Here is a 21,458-nt window from a genome sequence, read left to right on the forward strand (position 1 = left end):
TGTGATTTAATAACTAAATGGGACATTATTTTTATAAACGCGAAAATTTACTGATAAAGTGTCCTGTTTGGAAAAAATCACCTTGTATGTTATGCATTATATTAAAATGTATATGCATTATTGTAGAAGTGACAGGTATACATAATACATATATAACATAAAAAAAGGGGCGTGGGACGTGACCGCTTATTGTGTCTGTGATAGTAAGTGATGGTGAGCAGGGTAGTAAACGAACTTGAGCGGATAACTATTTTACTATAGTATAGGTATATATGTGTTTTACTCGCTGTAAAAGTCGTACGTCTGCACCACCACGTATATGTGCATATATTATTATACTCATATATAGTTTAATCAAAAACTTTTTCGGGAAATATACCACAACCCCATTGCTTAATACACGCAGTTCTCCTTATTAGTAAATCGCACGAGCGAATAAACGCCATACGAATTGTCTGTTGATATGTATACCTATATTGTGTAAATATTTATAATATCATATATGATATGTACGAAAGGGCGTTTGACGTCTTAAGATGGCAATATTATATACCTATACGGTGACGAGGTTAAACGTTAAAATCATATCCGAAATGATAATCAAAAAGTTAGCAAATTTAATTTAACGAAATATCATATTAACCGTATATAAATAATATAGCCTATATAATATGGATATGGATAATATTATGTATATGGCGCATTCACTAGTATATATAGGCCACAATGTAACTTAATTGGTTACGGTGGACACCTGGGCTTGTAGCATGGACTATATTATACAACGTGAAGTTTACTTATCTATTTTTCTTTTTCTATGTATACATATGTGTATAATATATATTATGAACAACGAATGCACGGATGGATTTTAAATTGTGCCCGTTAAACGCGCTGGCTGATGCCGACAATCGTTGGACGCCGCAAAGGTGGGTTTTGAATTATTTATATTTACCGATAGTTAAAGGGAAACCTTAAAGGAAACGTCATGTTTTAAATCTGAAATTGAAGAGAAAGATAGATAATGCGAAAGAGGGAGATAGTGTGAGAAAGAGACAGCGAGAGCGTAAAATTATATGGGGCCAAGAGTCGAGTATTGTGCAAAGTCGGCTAAAAATGAATGTATGAATGATTATTTCGCAAACTGATCGATCACTGGAGATGATCGAACAGAGGTATATATTATGCATATTGTAGGTTTGTATTTAATGATGAATTATCCCTTTCCCCCTTCTCATGAGTGAAATTTATTTTTTATTAGTGAATTACAGACCCTTAGATTTGACTATTTGAGTGTGCGATTAATGTTATTTCACAGTTTTATTCGAACTACATAATATTTATAATTAACAATTACTCTCCGTAGCTGTCATATAAATGTAACATAAACATCAATATTATAATTAAAACTAACCAGTGTTTGCAGAAATCGTGAAAAGTGATTGTGGATTTCCAGTGGTGATTTTGTAAGTGATTCTTGTATCAGAAATATCAGCATCCTCGGCCTCCAACTGTATGATAGTAGTGTTAGTTGGAGCGTCTTCCTTCACTTCGGATAATATACCGGGGCCTTGGTCAAAGGAACGTTGTCGTTAATGTTCTTCACTTCCACATAAACCTATAAATAATAAATCAAAAAATTGTTTAATTAATCTTTGTGCACCGTACGTGTAATTGTGATGGATGATATGAGCAGGTACCGATAATACCACTAATAATAGTTATAACAGTAACAACCATAGAATTACTAATTTCCGGCGACGACACAATCTTAATTCACATTCAAACAACTTTTGAATGGACGGAAATATTATGTGTTACGTTTGCATGTTAAATTTCTTTGTAAATGACGGATATATACATACTATGGTGCATACGTAGACAGATTTTGTGTACCCAAACAATATTGTGTAAGTTCTTTTCACCCCTCTATTGGAGGGTAAAGAGGGAATGTTATTTATAAGACTTTTTTATAGTTCATAACAGTAGCGATACTTTTAACGACAAAAAGAAAAAAAGAAAAAAGAAATAAAAAACCAATTTTGATAACTAAATACAAAATAAATTAACGATTAAAGTTGTTAACAACAACAAAAGTTTTAATACCTAGTCAAGATGAGATTATATTAGTAGTACACGTAATTTTTTCTTTTTTAGAAATGAGGCTTTTTATATCATGTAATATGTTGCAATATAGTTTCATACAACTAAAATAACTTTATCAATTGCAAAAAAAAAATCACCGTTTAAATTAATAGGTATGGTTTTAATGACGTACTCAATTTTTTTAACTGAGTCTACTAAAAATAAATTTATTGATATTATTTATGAATTTATATAATTTGTTTTATTACTTAAGTTTTAGTACATAATTATGTTTACCGATATATTTTATAATACATACGCATTACGCATGCAAAGACTCGATATTACTTTAATACTTTAATGTATATAATGACTATTAGACATACAAATTTAATATATTTTAATAATTAACCACTAAACTACCAAAGAAGAACCTTATTATAAACAATTCGTGCCTATAGGTTATCATATTGTACGCAAACACGTATACATTTAATTTTATGCGCGCTCATCATTTCAAAAGTTTAAAAGTTTGAATATATTTTCTTAAAATATTTGTTAGTGCTAAGAAAGACAACTTAGTTATAAAACTTTTATCTCCTTCTATTAGTTTTAAGTTGAGTACTTGTAATACTTTATAATTAAATAATACCAAAAATCTACAAAACATTGACTTTATTAACCAAATATTAATTTAGACCAGTGGAATATCACCGCAATATCGTCACCGTCAATGTTATACTCAAACGATAACCTTTACATGGTGTGTATATTGGCTTATTATTAACGTGTAAAATTATTTTTTTAAGTGTTATATGTTGTAAATATTAAGCAATACGAATAGATAATAATGTATTTGTTTGAGAAAAAGTTGTACATTTTATTCTTGAATGAGTTTACGAATTCAAGTATAGTTGAGAATTAAACTGGATATAATATAAGTTAGGTACACGAAACTAGCTTTGCGTCTGTAAAGTAGACAACTTCCGATAAGGAAAAAGAATCTTAAAAAAGGTACAAATAAATCCATATATTTAATGGTGAATGGTAGGTTTATAATTATATTATAGCAAATGAAATGATTGTAAGTTGATTTGACATTTATATTTTAGATAGAATAATACTTATCGTCATTAAATGTACACGAGTAATCTATAAAATAGTATTGTAAATTGATACGTATACATTATTTTATAGCAAGCGGTAAAGAAATTATGATTACTCACATCTAGATGATCTGTACAAAAGGTAAAATCGTAAAATCGTTAGAAGATGAAAAAAAATTATGATTTGAATATTATGGAGTGGTAAAGCTCAAAAAAGAGAAGTGTCAAAGATGAGGAGGAAATGAATAGTTCTAGAACGGGCTGCGGCTATGCAATGTAATATAAAACAGCTAGGGATGTTCGGAAGAATTGATTTTGATTATGAAGGGCCGAAATGTGTTAAGTGAAGTGAAAAAAAAATAATAATTCTACGCATTTGCTTTGTACATTACAATATATTTTGATTTTTGAAATTCAAACGAGCATTGTTAAGATATTCTAAATGACTAGATTTTCCGAAAGTCAAAGGAAATCGATTTATATAGGTACCTATTATATATACACAAAGTTGAATTCCCGTTCAAGTTATATTTTAAGAAGCACACATTTGAAAGTTTATTTAAATCACTTAATTGCACTTGCAGAAAAAGAATTCATTATTATTATAATTAGAATAAAGATTAAAATCAATATGGTTTTTTTTTTGAAAGTACTTATACTTATATCCATAATTTATTATTTCTGTCCAGTGATTATGAATGTATGGGTTTTATAAGTATTTTTTGTGTAATGCACTTTTAAAACCAGTAAATAATAAGTTTCAATTTTCCATTTTGAGAGTGGTTTCTGGTAACAGATTGGATCTAATTGTCAAAAGTATTAAGTGGGAACTACTCTGATTTACAGTTGGTGTCGAGTGTACCTCGTCATTGAGTCACTGTAATAGATGTGTTTAAATTTGAATTTAATGATAAATAATTAGCAAACATTTCACCAGCCCTCTCATCAAAATTTTTTTTATTTTTGAAACACCATAAATTAATGTGTAATTAGTGTGATTTTGCAGGGCATAGGTCTTTCTGGAAAATAACAAAATTAGGTGAATGTATACGAACAATAGTTCTGAGCGGAGACAGAAGTTCTTGTAATAAATTTATATATAATATTTTAAATTGCTATTATAATAATACATATTTTTATTAGTAATACGATATTGGTCGAATACATTTTTGCTTAAAACTTCATATTTATTAATTACTATTCATAGTATAATTAATATTATAAATAAATTATTGTTATTAAAATTTATCGATTTATCATAAAACGATGTGAATATAGATGGTTTGTGGTATAAATAGACAATAGCTTAAAATTAAATATTTTGAAAATGTCAATGTGGATACTAATAATTGAAGTCCCCTCAATAAATATTTTGAATTAAAACAATATAATAATGAATAACGTCGTTATTTTAAGTTTAAATATTTAATTTGATCAACATTTAAACATTTAATAAAATGTAAATAAAAAATTGTAATTATATACTATTTAAATTTTCGTATTTTAACAAGAACTAGGTAACTACTCGTGATAAACCTTGTATTAATAATTTTAAAGTCTATATTAAGAAATAAGAATGACATTTTTAACTATAAAATAATTTACAAATGTTGTCAATATTTTAACTGCAAAAGCAAAAGATGGTGCCTAGTATTTATTTTTAATATTTTTAAATAGTAATTTAAAGAATGTATGCGGATATTGCATTATATTTTCAAGCTTGGTTTAATAATTATACAATAATACAATCAAATTTGTCGAAAAATAGTTTAGTAATATAATTATTTTTCAGATTTTCCCAATTATTAAGTTAAATACAACTATTAAGAAATATTTATACTATTGCCTTTCAAAGAATCAATTTGATTCACATTGTTACCAGAAAAGATATTGAAGTTGAAGATTGAATTAGTTTTATAGTTCCAGAATGTGACAAATGGATAGCATTTTTCCAATTACAATAATAAATCTGAGTTAAAGAATATTAGTTCACTTTAAATACTGATTATTAAACAAAAAATATTCCATATATAGCGCATTAGTATTTACCTAAATTCATCTTAATTAAATAGTATGAATAAAAATTTAGGTTAAAGTTATATTATATTATAAATTTTAACTTAGATGAAAGCTGGGTAAAAATAAAAATAATATTTTTTTAACGTATTACGAAAATGAATATACGAGTGTAGTACCATCAAATTTATTGATATATTGATTTTAAATATAAATGGGTATGATGAATATGGGAGGCAATTCGTGTGCACCTTTTATTAATACTTTGTAAGTGTACTGAATTTTCGATTACCAACACAACATTTTCTTTTTATACTTCACTACCTATTCGTTTTAAACAAATTATTTTCCTCTTTCTTTTCTTTAAGAAAAAATAAACAAACAAATTCATCGTTTTCATGCCCAAAATTAGTAATATTGATTTTATACAATTAGAAAAAAAAATATATATAAAAGTTCACGTATTTATTTTATAAGGATCAGCTTTTTGTATTTCTTTATACTTCCGAGTTTATTATAAACAAAAACCTACCCGTATTGAGTCTGTTTAAAGGAACCAAATCGATTGAACCAACATTTTATATAAAAGAAGAATTTAGTACGCTTTTTCCGTCGACATTTTAATATCACACTAACCGATTGAACGTTAAAAAAGTTATAAAGAATTTGTAATTCGTTTGCGTTGAGCATGGAACACATATTGCAATGCATAGGATAATAATATATACACATATTATATATAGGTAAGTAAATATCATCTGAAAAACCTAAAGTAAAAAAATGTATAAAAAATAAATCATATTTTCGTATTATATGTACATTAAATACATACGTGTGAGATCGAGTCGTTTAAATACAAAATCGGAATCATATTAAAGGGAATGAAAGACTATTTATAGTGAGGCATATTGTTCGAACATTCAATACCCTATAGCTGTCTACGAAAATCTGAAGCTATATGTTTGAGTAAATAAGACGACCAGACGACCGCGGGAAAAGCTTAACGCACAAGAGTCGTCGGGGTTTTTTGAAAATCGTACTGTATAACGTAGTGTTTTCCGGTTGTCACGCAATATCGTAAAAAATTAATGTCAAACGGTACGTTATTCGCAAAAGCTAGTTCATAAATGTTTCAAACGTTCACCATATACATACGAGTATTATATACACACGCATACGACGGAATATATATATATATATACGCACACATCACAGACCCCAACTTCCCTTTAGCCACCACTCGATTTACACATTCGCCGTCCAGTCATGCCGTCGGCCGCATAAATAATTGATGCAAATTAGTGTTATAATATCACCGTACCTCGAGTCGAGAGTGCAGGGGAACAGTGGCGTGGTCAAAAGCCATCACGGTCAACCAATACGACGATTTGGTCTCCACGTCCAGTACTACCATTGTCCTGATATTGCCTGTGAAAACAATAATACAAATATAATTAATAAATTAAATAAACAATAATATAGTGAAGACATAATGCATGAAATCGCATAATAATAAACAATGTCATGATGTTTGCAAGTATTTATATAATAAATGTGATTACTGATCATATTATTAATGTTTGTTCAAACGACGTAGGGTGTAAAAAAGTATACAGATTAGTTGAAAAATGTATAATATACCGTTCACGTATTCATAATCAAATATCGTAGTGTTGCAGCACATAATGCCACTACGATTCCCGCGTGTATTTGAAAATGAATATTATATTTTCACGTGTCAATAATATTATAATGTATGCGGCGTATATATTTTGTTTTTCACAGCAATAGCTCTTAACACGAGCAAATATAAATACACGTTTGTATTTTTCTTTTTATTTTGCTATACGCATTTGGTGTTGTATAATTGAATTACTATATATAATAAGGCTTTTATTTTGAAACGCATAAAGGGGGATATATTATTATTAGACAGCTTGTCTGGACGAAAAGAAAATATTTGTGTCATAATGAACGCTGACAGAAAACCGGTATAAGGTTCGAAACTTGATCAAAAACCAACTATTTTGCTATCCGACTTAGAGTTGTCTCGTTACGATATGATATTTTACAAAAATGTAATTCCGGGAAGATACTGATTAAATTTATTTTTTCTTTTGTATATACTACAATATATATATATATATATCGTATTTAACACATGATTTTGATTGATTAGCAAACGAATGAGTTGTATAGTCTGTACATTATATGTAAATTTTGGATTGAGTTATGGATTGTGTTTATGATAAAGAATATCAAATTAATGATATACTTAGTCGTCCGGAAAGGATACATAGTACGCGTTATCGAATAATTTCGTCTGTGATGAATGACTAAGAAATGGACCGGCGAGAACCGTGTTTCAATGAAAGACGTTGCATTATATATGATATTCTACAGTGGTACTTTCTGAAAATTCTCCCGAAAAATGTCCGAACACAATACATTTTACTTTTCGGTCGAATTATTGTTATTATTTCCGAACAAACGTGCAAACATCATCCGCTTCGACGTTCTGAAATAGTACACACCGCATTATACATATTATACGAGCATTACTACGAAATCGCGTATATGACGCCGTTTTCGTCTATATACACATTAATCTGCCAACGAGGCAGTGTTATCGTTTGCGGTTTCGAGGGAATTTTAAATGATGTTCATATTTTTGTCTAGCCTAACAACTATAACGATGACACTGTAACAGATATTATAATACGAGTCTAGTAATTATTACAAATGATTTCGGGTTAGAATTTCTCTTTGGTAGGTACATTATTTAATTAAACTATAACCGTTTGTGTTATTCGTATATACCTATACTTTGTTCTTAATTCTGTTATAGACCATAAATGAGTAAGGAATATTAACCCGGATAGGTTTTATATTCCCACGGACTTTATGATTCATGTGAAATTACAAAAAACGTAGATCTTTTTCTTAAAACTGTTAAATGCATATCAGGTAGTATTATTTTATTTTAAGTTCATGGTGATTACTGACATTTTAATAAGACTTGTGAAAATCGATCGTCCTTTGGACTGTACGTGACACAACTACACGGTTTTCCGAATTCGACTATAGATAATTGGTCTTAACGTCTTAATGGTACCGCTGACTAGAAATTCAACTCGTGAACCAATTCGCACGTAAACTCACTGCTGTAATAATATATATTAAAACGATTATTATGCAATTATCATTATTATATATTGTTATTTCTATAACTCGACGAGATCGACGGACGAGTGGTGGCGTAAAGGTTTATGTGACGTAAAATTTCAGAGGTCGGCCGGGAAAATTTATTCTCGTAATTGAAGAAAATCCTTCACGCCGCAATACTCGCGAGTATAGAACCACAACTATACTATATATATCGTATGCTACCACAACCGTCAAGGCCACTATATATGCATATTATAACAAAATAATCGATTGCTGTGAGGTCCAAACGCGTACTGATTTTAGCGTCACTATACGGCCGCCGGACGTCGCCGTCGTTGTTCGTCGCTAATCAACATAATAACTCACGAACGACTATCAGTACACACTTTCAGTTTCAGTGTAGACTCGGTTAGGTTTTTTTTTGTCCATCACACTGGCGAACAGATATTAAACATGATATATTGCAGTTAATCAATTCCACTTGTGCGACCGACGCAACTCTGTACACGGATCCAGTAATCGAACGGGACTCTACATGCGAGTGTTCAATAATATAATATTTAGATCGCCAGAAATAAAATTCGCGTCGGTCGATGATTATTGTTTATTATATAGGTGGACTGAATATTGAACGGCATGAATTGTCGTTAGAAGCCTATTTAAATATTAGACAATAGAAAATCGATGTTATTACGTCACTCGAGAGTTTAAGAGTTTGAAAAACGTAGTCTTGAATACTACGATGTATGTACCTACACAATGGACGATGTTAGTGTATGTAGATTTTTAGCAAACATTCTGTTTTTATAGACAAGTTATTCAATTGCACGGAAATTGTAAAATGTACTTATATCAATAAAAAATTATTATATTCGTTAATATTTGTCGATATCAACGAAATTTTAACCTAATTTCAAAATGTACACACGTCAGTTATTTCACAACGCGATTCAATACTGAATACGTTGCATGTTATGATACAAAATTTGTAAATTAACTTTTAACGATTAATTGTGTCACTCGGAAGTAATTTACAATAATTGTACTATTTCAATGACTTGTCACAGTGCAATTTTCTCTTGGAATAGTTTTAGCGAACAATTAAATCAGTGAATACTGTGAAGGGTTTCATACTCGTTTTAAATTAAGTTCTCAAAATTAACATGTATTGTTTGTTGTTTTCTTGTGAATTTGCCTGGTACAAGTAATTTTTTTTTTAGAACTATTTATATATAATGCAAATTTCTGTATGAATATATTTACCAAGTATATATAGTTGGTTAGTTTTTGAAAATAATTATTTATCTTATTTAAAAGCAGTCTTAACCGATTTGATTGGTTCCGCACGGTAATTTATTTTAAGCACTTAGATCTTAGATCAATATTTGATTTATCACGGAAAATTCAATGAAATCTAATACAAAGGACAACTTTGAGAAATTATTCAGTTGTCATAATTATACTAGCGTGCGTGACTGGTGCGTTTTTAGTAAGTACAAAAAATAAAATAAAATATGTATAAGTTTAATGCATTTTGTTGAGCCCTCGTAATCGAAACTTAAAACTAAACCCGACGCAATTTTAAATAAATTGAGTGTTATGCAATGAATATAAAAAAGAAAAAAAATCAACTTTAATAAAATATTATTGATCCAACAATCGCCGGCGTATAAACTATTTTTAATTTTTGAGTAGGTATACAATTTGATATGCCTACCTATAAAAGGATTAAAAATGAAGTTAATAGTTGTAAATTAACAATATATGCATAGTTAGTTAATGGTAGAATCACACGAAATGCTTTAAACGGAAACGACCGCGTTTTTGTTACACTATTAGTAATTACGCCATCGCAGTGCAATAAATAAGGAGACCGTCAAAAATCTCGTATCGCGGGAAAATCATGAGAATATACGCATAAAATTAATAATAATTTTGGGATACAAGAATAATGCACCCAAAATTAAAACTAAGGTTATGTTATATTAGTACTATAATAAAATAATTTAATATTATGCTTACGGTAGAGTGAAAAGTCTACGGTTATCTTATAATATCATATCAGCAAAATGGAATTTTATACAGCTATATATAATATATATATATTAAGAACGGGAGCCATATTCAATTCGATTTTATTCAGCGGACTTTTATTTATCTGCCTGATTCAAAATGGAAGCACTCATTTCCCATATCTTTAAATGTGAAATATTTTTCTATCTTTATGCACAGGTACGTTAAAAAAAGACAAAATAATATGGTAATATGAGCTGGGAATCATTGAAACACATTTATCATTTGTTTTTATTTTATATTAAACCGTATATATTTATTATTTACATATAATATAAATGTATGTTATCTGCAAATTTCAATAAGAACTCTGGTATAACTGTATTGCTGAAATAAATAACTATAAATTTATATGTATATTTGACATTGATTTAAAATATATATATATAAAACATAAAATAGTTTTGATACTCTGTATTTTCAGTGGAAAATTATTTTGTTTTAATTCAATGAAATTATTTTTAAAAGTTTAGTGTAAAAGTAAGTGTTTGGTTAAATGATCATTCTTTAAAATTATTATTTTTCTTAATTAAAATGAAATAACTTAAAGAGATGTCTTTGAAAACAGCCAGGTGATAAAACTACAGTTTTTTTTCTTGAAAGCTACTTAGAAGTTTCCAAAATTACCTCTTTAAAGTACCATTCGTGTCCAATCACCAATCTATTTGAAACTTTGGCACATTATTTCGACACGAAAAATATACACATAACTAAAAACAAACATGCTGTTGTCAGACCAATGAACTTTTTATTCAGCATTTTATGAAACAATATACAATGTTGAATTAATATAGTATAATTTTTTTTTCAATGATTCAAATTTTGCATGTAAAAAAAACTAAGGATAGTGCCTACATTATTATTGCATATAAACATGATTTAATGAAATCAAAACTTGAGTATATATACCTACGGTCAATTCACAATAATAAAAATAAATTATATGTATAATACGATCATTATAATAATTTATAAATACAGAATAATAACCTAAAAGCGGGTCGGTTGAAGGATTGGAAAGAAATTTTAAGCTATTTATGTACTATATTGTGCATAAGTACGTCAAATCTTTGAATTATAATTCCATCGTATGGGATCCTTACACAGTGGGAGATTGTATTTAGTTACAATATGATGTTCAACGTACATTTTTACAATTCGCTTGATTAATAATAAATATTCTCAATTCACTCAACAATTATGTTCCTGTGGTCGAGAGGTTTATGATCGATTCATTACTACAACGTAAACGTCTTTTAAGTTCTAAATTTTTAAATAGCTTATTTTCTGGTAAAATTGAATCATCTACTTTACTTTCACTTATTAATTTCAAAGTTTCTTAGCGTTCCCAAGTCCTTTTCTACATTTCTATGTGTACCTGATATTTACACATAATATTATCTGAATTGTAATGTATTTGTACTTAACAGTTTCAATAAAAAGAAGATATATTTTATTCTCGATACAAAGATTCATTCAACCCGCTCAGAATTTTAAACTGTGTATTGCAACTGCAGCCATGACACATATTTAAATTGACTCCTATACCTTGACGTTTGAAAACCAAAGAAGTGTTTCAGATTTTATATTTTCTTTGTGAAATTATATTTACTTTATCCTACGACAAAAATCATTTTTTTTTTATTATTATCTATACACATTACACGTACACCAATATTATATTACTGTCATTGATTGACGTCCTATTGACATAGTTGTATTGAATTTGCCTATATAACGCGCCGTCGTTGACAACGGACTGGCACGTTTTCTTATACACTTATTTTTTTTGTTAATAAATTATAGTGAGTTCATTGTTAATCATAGCTATAAAAATATTATTCAAATTGCATAAAACGCCTACATTATAAATGTACACTTATACCAAAGTATTCGTGTATTTATAAAGAGTACAAAAAATCACGGTACAATTTTTAATAATCCAGTACACTTGCTGAATATTAAATATAAGTATGATTATATGAATGTATAGAATTGCATTGGTTGTAAGTATACCTACAATTTAAGCGTATATGCCAAGTACAAACAAAATATTATGTGAATGTGTAGTGTGCAAGCGTTGTGTGTTTGTGAATAAGTACTATTTGTAAGTTTATAACGAGTGCAATAATATTATGTTGCATAACGTATTTTTAGTAATGCTCGGTCATCAGTAAAGTTAAGAAGTGAAAATAATAATAAATTATAAAAATGCATAATGTAAAGAATTGTACTCTGATTACTTTTTATTGTTGAAATTGAACGCTTACAAAATTTTTAAATTAACGGTACAATTATTTAACGAAACAATGCCATAGACATTTTTTTTAAGCTTTGGCATGTACCGAAAACGGTTTAAATGTTCTCACCTAGATAAAATAAATTCTTATAGTTTTATTATATCTTATGTTTTGTGAAGATCACTTAATAGATTTTTTAATATTTATTTTCTGTAACAAGGTATAACCTAGTAATATCATATGTTTAATTTTTTGAACCAATTTAAATGTATTAATATTAAACTTAAATTGTGGGTTTTCTAATGTTATGATGACGGTATACTTTAAAAGTTTAAATATAATAGTTGGGATCATAGAAAAAATGAAATATTCTTTAATCTCTCTCCCCTCTCCACCAAACTCAATATATATATTATTAATGGTATTGCAACAACACAGTCGCATAAATCTTTAGCTAAGCTACCCTTAGCCATCGTAAATCCAAATTGAGCAACAGGCTTAAATTCGGATTATAATGTACCCGTTTATGATCGTAGACAAGTCCCATAGGTCTTGTATACAACCCATGTAATGCGTAAATCCTACTTTCTTTTTCGTTTTTTTTTGTCGAGATGAAAAACGAACTACCGAGGGATAAAAAATAAAAACAAACCAATGAAACGTCTGTGTTTTTACAAACGATTATAGGTACATCCGCAATAAATAAAACTAAAATAACTAATAAAATTGTTTTAAAACCATTATATATTTATATATAAGCCTATTTTAGCAATAAATGATTATTGGTTGATTACTTTTCATTAACATAAATTAATTAATCAAAGGGAAATTAATTTATATCCAAATAGAACGTGAAAGTTGTCAGAACAAACAATCACAATAAAACTATGTAACACATTTATTTATTTTCCGAGTCATATTCAAAAAAACAAATTATGATTTTGTTTTTGTTTTCTAAAATATAGTGGGTAGTAGTTTTATAAAATATTTTTTATCATAGACATTAACGGTAATTAAAATTTATGGTAAGGTTAGTGTATTGTATTTTCATATATTTTTTGTTAAGAAATTTATATTTGTTTCAACAGTCACTATTTTTAATTGACTCATATTGTTTAATAACAAGTGTATTACGAAACATCAGTTTTGATAAAAAAAAGTATATGAATACATGTAATGTACTCTTTTTATTATAACAATGTTCCGTATTTTCTAGTTAATTAACAAATTAAATAATATTACTTGGGTAAAAATAGTATTTGAGGACTTCATTGTATAGCCATTATTAACCACAAGGTGAAGTAGTTTAACATTTTCAACTACTAAGTATATTATGACAACACACAGTCAGGTTGTACTATACATGGTTTACACGAAACACTACGCGCGGTGGTAATAGAATAGAACATTAAAAAATGAAAAAAAAAAACAATAATAATTATTTAGTATGAGGTACCTACAATACTGTACATTCGATTCTCGGTATGTTGGTTTATATATTAACCGTCATCGGATACATCATCATACATGATGTTTTAACGATATCGTCGATATATACGACCGGTGAACGTTATGTGACATTTCGGGTCACATATAATATAAAATATTATGCTGATTGTCCGAATTTAAATATTAATACCTGGGTAATATTAATATTATTAATGAGTATACTATGCATATACGGTGTATAAACCACGGTATAAAACATAACACGACCGACTGATACGCTCGCCCCTTACATCCACCACAGCCTTAAAAATCGGTGGTTGAAAACTTTTATGTGAGTATTTATATAAAACGCGTGTTTATCACTAATTCATCGGGCAAACGCGGGACAGTTAACATAGTGTTCTTCGGCGAGTAATATAGCTGCAAGCATGTTCGTTTTAATAAAGGATAGTTTAAACCGTTTTAAATAACGCTATAATATGTGGACGATTGCAATTATAGCGCAGTCGCAGTAGTTTTGGCAGACGCGAAGAAGATATCAGAATAACGGACGATTTCGAAGACAACATCGTCGTCGAAGAAGGGGGCGACGACAAAGCTGGCTGTTATTACACGAGAACTCTCGCGAATTAATCAAATATTTTATCTTTTCCGGTGATGGTATTTGCGTTGGCGGTTTCCATACTTTGATTAAGCGCGATTGCACATTTATATTTTGAGCGTCTGATGCACCGAAGCGGCTGACTCTCATCACCCGTCTCCCACGCTTGCTTTGGCTAATTATTATTGTCGAGATTCATAACAAAATGTTTACGGGGGCCGGGATACGAGGTTCATAGTACATACCATTGCAGGATGGCACGTGCTTTTGAGATGGGCCGTGACGTGGGTTTAAATTAAAAAAAATTAACTTGAACAATGGAAAATACTTAATACAATAATTGATAGTACAAACTTCTGTAGGGTGGTCGCGTAAAAATCTGGAGTAGGTAACTACTCAATGGGCGTAACGAACATGTTATTATAATTATTCAGAATCCGAGTGAGGGAGCTAACTCGTATAATGGCTGTTGTATGATGATTTGTGAACAGGATTTTAGCGATTTTACTACGATTTTTTTAGAAAATTACAACAATAATGCAATATAATGAGCATTGGCTTATAACAAAATCTTTTTTGTTTTCAATAAAATAATATTTTGATTTTAAAATTTTATTTTATATAATTAAAGATTAAGCTAGATAGGAATTAAAAGAAAATTAAAACTTATCTTGTTTTTTACTTATAAGTTAATTATGTATTTACGACAGTCGTTCTTAGGGATTTTCTGATCTTTTCTATATACAATATCAACGGTTGTCTTGATCAGTTAACTACCCGCTAATCGAGTTCTACATAAAACTTGATTCCCTCAGACACACATAGTTAAAGTGATAGTCATATTGTACACGAATTTCGCGTGAAAACAATAATACTGTATTACGTATTATTGGAGCAGCGAGCGGAAAGTGACGAAGGAAAAAAAAACACTCAAAACAATTCTTCTTTTAATGAAACAATAACAATAATGAGTGGCACAAATTTATATATATATAGTATAAATAATACTATAGTCTCTAGCTGGTCTCAAGCGAAACCCGACGTTTGTCGGGCGGAGATTTTCGACGGCCTCTCGCGCGGTGGACTTTTAGTAGATTTATGAAACACAATACATTTATTATTTTTTTCCCTCGCATAAGAAAGCCATAGAATCGCTGCCACCGCCGTTGACGTCGACAACGACCCCGTCCGCGCACCACCCGCGACGGCGGCCGAAATCCAATAAGCGTAACTCGGATACGCGTCGAAAGTGTTTGTCGGTTGTTTTGTTTTTCGCTACGCGCGGACCCTTTGCGCGTATGCAAATGCACGTCGAAAACATAAATTTACATGTTTTATAAGCGATAGTGGAATACACGCATAGGGGTGGATGGGTGTTGAAATAACAAAAAATAAAAAAAAACCAAAAAGATTTTTTATCCACGTTGAACAGTAAATTTCTTTTGCAAACTCAATATCGTTATACCGCACGCGTCCCACGCTCGAACATACGGTGCGCCTTTGTCGCGAACAAACGGTACGTTAACGCTCCACAGCTTTATATTATATATGAGCCCTCGAACATACGAAAACTATTAAAATACAACCACAAGTCGATTTAGGCCAACGTTTTACGCTCACCGATTATTATAATAATATATAATGTACACCGTCGTCACGGTTCTTATCATATTATTCATATTATATTATATTATTGTTATTCGATTATTATCTAATATATAGGTAGGTCGATATGAATACGCGCAGTATACGGTTATAATAAGTGCAGGCGAGGGTGAACGAAAATATTTTCTTTCGGCAAAAATGAATTAAAATTATATTTTAATCGCTCATCGATCATATCATCGTATTAATATACTTAATACATTATTATTAGTGAAAACGTCGCGGAGGTTGACACCAGAAGGCCACGGAGAATGCGTTGAATATAGAAGCGATTGAATCGCGCCCGGCAATTTGACAGAATATCGTATTAAATGCGCGGATATGGGGATTAGGAGCAAAGCCAAAGAAGTTAACCAATCGATATACGCACATAAATATATGGTTATATTACAACCACGTCGCAATAAATACATATATAACAATAATCACGCGTTTCGAAAAAAAAATGTAACAATTCTCGTCATTCAAACAATTAATATATTCATGCTTTAAAACTTTTTCAAGAGTAGATCTTTTCAAATCCAATAACTTACGCACTTATTTATAGGTAGATATTTCAAGGATCTTCATTGAAGGTAGTTTTAAGTATAATTTAAGTGCTAGTCGATTGAACAGAGTATTTACAAAATATTATCAATGTGATCGTAACGACCACCTGCAGAAATCGGCTATAGTGACGTAAACACAAGTCTTGTACGTTAGGAAAATCAATTGAATAAAACCTAACTCATGTGTAAACAATAAATATGTGTTTTAAGATATTCATAATACCTCTATAAAAATCAAAATCATACGAGTATGAAAAAATAATTTTAGTCGAGAATCAAGCACCTCAAAGGTTATCGACTATTATGCTCGACTGATGCTGTGATAGCTCTATCACACTGTAAAACGGTGACAGAAACTATCATACCTATTTCCATCACGGCGACAGTCTCATTAAAATATTATATCATCTGGTGTGACGATTGGAGCATTATAACGAGTTTTACTATCATCGTGTAGACTCGTCTTAACGATTGACGGCGGAGACCAGCGATTACATTTATCATTGTCTAAATATTGAAAAGCTATATCTTATTTTATAGTTGTGTACCGTTATGTACTCGCCATATTATTGCCGGGTTACATAAATGTAACATATATATTGTTACATAAACAATGATTGACCATTGAATGAATCAATAATAAGCTAGCGGTTTCTGAATCATGATTTGATGGGCCACAAATGCGGACAATTGCATACAGTGGAAGAATTAAATTAATCGGTTATTACTTGGGAAACTCGGCATTTGAGTATATACAGATGATATAATTTTAGTAGGTAGTTGAAAGTGTTATAAAAAATTCGTATATTGACGTATAATTGTAAATATCATAACTAATATGTAAAATATATAATTAAATAAATTATTTCACTTATCATCTAACATTCTATAGGTACTTATTGAAAAATAGGGCATATGAGATCTGGTCATAAAAACCCCTTTGTAAACTATATCATATGCATATACGACACTTCTGAATATTATTTTTCGTAGACAAGTTTGACTCAACATTGGTGAAAAAAATATGCTTAAAAAATAATGCAAAATTTTACCGGGCCATCACACTCGAAATTGTTTAAAATATTGAATTAAAAGAGAATGCCACAAAGTCCCATAATAGTCTTTCATATTATCGTATTATAATCATCAACTCACGCGTGTAGGCGTATAATAATATTATAAAAGTCGGTATTTGTTTCAAGTTTTTAACAATATGCATACGTTGAGCAATTACGTACCTATCCATAAACAATATTGGTGTTTTATAAAACATTGAAAATATAATTATATCACGACCACTTTTATAATTTACGAATAATCTACGTATGTAAATGTATGTATATAATACATATATGCATTCAATTGGAGTTTATCGCAAGCCACGGAATAAGTTAAAATAATATTGTATTATGTATATTACATTATTACGTTTTATGCAGCCAAAAGCCAAGAAATATTAACACGAAATTTATTTTATAGCGTCAAAAGTTCTTTTCAGTTTCTAATATATGTAGATTACGAACAAACTTTAATATAGACCGGAACGGCATAATTATAGAAAATTCATATACTACACGGGGTCACGGCGATTAAAGTTAAACTTTAACCTTTCACTCGTAACTACCTATGTTATATGCGTGCAGGTAGGTATATAATTTTCGATATCCAGCTATTGTTGTTGTTAAAAAAGTACCTCTATTTTTCGATGTACCTACCCCGAGGTGTTGCGAGGATGTGGGCCGTAACACCGAAATCTAATAATTCGGAGGGGTCGATTAAAAAATGAAGTTTCTCTAATACACGTGCATATAACGCCAGAGGGTCACGTCGGTACGACGGAAATATTATATAATATTTGGGTCGTGTCGGCTCGACGGAAATGTTATGTAATATTTAAAACATTGTATAGTGTATAAATAATTTGGAGTTTATAAAGAACAGAATTGACGGTAACAGGGCAGTCGCGACGGTGGTGTAAGCGTATACTATACAGGGTAATTTATCAATAACATGACCACCTAAATTTATATTTTTATTTAGTTATAAGTTTATATTAGTATATTCAAATTTAGATTTTTTATAATATCATAAAGGAGTATTCTGTGGTGATGACAAATTTATTTTTTTTTCAAAATGAGAACCTTTCTTATTATTTTTACTGAATATTATCAAGCATATACTTTTTTCTTAAAAACTTTTAGAAAACTTAATACTTTTCATCTTAAATGGTTTATTAAGTTCAAGTATTTATTAAATACAGTTATTCTTGAGATATATTTCTTTAAAAATTACAAAAATCAGAATATGAATAAATTCATTATTGAAGGTAAAATGAAGATTTGCATGCTTCGTGGATCACCCTGTATGTATAATATTACACCCACTACGGTGAGGAATTATTATTATTGTTGTGATGGTCCGTCCGGATATCGTGTTCCGGTTAAGCTTTCCTGGACCCGCACACTACTATTATACATAAGCACACACATACATAATATATGTCTGTGTTATAAATAATATAAAATGTATAGTATACCTGAAAGTATTTTATTGTCGTCTATATATAGACAGGAAAAGGGGCAAAAACTCGACGAATCGCGTGCGCCGCGAACGTTGGTATAGAGGCGCATAGCCGGGAAAACGGGGACTTGACCGGACGACGCTCCTGCTGTATAATAATAATTAATAACAATATCTGACGTATATCTCCTACGTATAATACGATCTATATAGGACCATCAATGATATATATATATATATATATATATATATATATATGTACTTGATCTCGTACGTATGCAACACTATTGGGGAAAAGTATATATTATTAATAATATTCAGACTCCAATAAATAAGAAAAAGGGCAAATAAGAATAATGTTTTTTTTTTCAAAAAATATTCTGTATAATAAATACCAGGTGAAATGCTAGTTTATAAGCTCAAGATTTATTTATTTATCTCATCATAAAAAAAAAAAAAATAATTAAAAAATCAAAATTAAGTTGTATAATGGTTTTTTAAATTTTCAAATCGAAAACTACAGCAGTTATCACGAAGTAAAAGATAAACTTCTCAATATTTTTAACCGTATTCTTAAACATTTATGACTTATGCAAATGTTTATATTATTATGCAAAAATATGCAAAAATTAATTTTAACATTACATATTATATGACACGTACAGATTTTTAATCAGACGGTTCTAAAGCATAATTATATAAAAATACAAATTTGCATATATATCTCGGGCTCAGTTATTATAATATTATATTATTATACTTGACGTCAGCGCCGACAAAAGAAGAACCGGGATTTTACGCAATTATATACTATACGCACTACATGGCATATACACGTGCGTGCGTATAATATTATATTGGATTTGATCGGGTAAAGAAAACCGAGTACATTTTATACAGTGCCGTGTCGACGACTCGGAATACGTGCGATTTTTTCGTACACGGGGTCGGTGCTTTTGTTCGCGGAAACGGAAAAAAAAAAATATCTCGTTATTATTGTCACACGCGCGTGTCTGCGCGTCCTCCGGGACGCGTCTGCCTAGGTTCGTGGAAAGTCGTAAAACCCGTGGTTCAGGCGGGACATTGGGGCGAGGAGGTCATCCATGGGTGATAGTTGCGGGTAGGGGAGCGACGGATTTTTAGAAAATAAACATGCTGGAAGAGGTGCGGGCGTGATGCCGTTTTTTGCTTTCTTTTTTATTTAGTCTGTGAACTTTGTTTAACCGGAGATGGTCAAGTTATTGTTATATACGTATAGGTATATATATATAGGCATATGCCTATGCTTTGATACATTTATTTCTTTATACTTTTATTTTTGTCATCTTTTGTTGGATCCCGCAAAAACCATTACAACAATTCGAAAAAAAACCTCTTCAACAAAGTACAATTTGTGTTGAATTCTCAGTCAGTAAATGTAATAGGAGCGATTGTGCATAAAATTGTTTAGATTCGCTTTAAAATTATTTAATAAGAAAAGGTTCAAAAGATACACATATTAACTATGGTCTATGATACGACAAAAAGTCCGTTTTCTTTGCTAGACTAGGAATAATAATAGAATAATTGATGTACTAAACAACTTTTTTCCATGTTCAAAGATTTAGTATTGAAGAAAAATCGCTTGTCCATAATTTCTCATCGTTGTCATTAAAATACTCTTCTAATAATACGCGGTGCAACAGATGCAAATGTTAAAGTAATATTAAAAATTGCAGTCATAAGTTACCTTCAAAACTTCCTGCACTTTGCGAAACACGGTAGTCTCGGTCTCTATACAGGAATAATAATAATAATAATAATATTCGCGACAGTTTTCGACAACTTGACGGTAATTTTACGGTTCGGTTGAGAATATTATATTATGTCGTTACGCACCGTGGCGTATCAATCAGACGCGGGATTCAAAAAGCTCCTACACTTGGAGCGTATAGAAAGTAGAACCGTCTTCGTCGTAAAATGTTTTTTTCCTTTTCTTAACCGTAAC

The 21,458-nt window shown here is 30.0% G+C and overlaps 1 protein-coding gene across 1 annotated transcript in view; it reads right to left on the reverse strand.

Annotated features, from left to right (window-relative positions):
* LOC114130386 (fat-like cadherin-related tumor suppressor homolog) overlaps positions 1-21,458 on the reverse strand; it is a 139,149-nt gene that overhangs the window by 28,811 nt on the left and 88,880 nt on the right. Inside the window, 3 exon segments of the mRNA XM_027995355.2 lie at positions 1,415-1,558; positions 1,561-1,618; positions 6,529-6,635. Coding sequence (XP_027851156.2) covers positions 1,415-1,558; positions 1,561-1,618; positions 6,529-6,635 — 309 coding nt within the window.

Source organism: Aphis gossypii, chromosome 3, assembly GCF_020184175.1.
Source record: "Aphis gossypii isolate Hap1 chromosome 3, ASM2018417v2, whole genome shotgun sequence".
Lineage (NCBI taxonomy): Eukaryota > Metazoa > Arthropoda > Insecta > Hemiptera > Aphididae > Aphis > Aphis gossypii.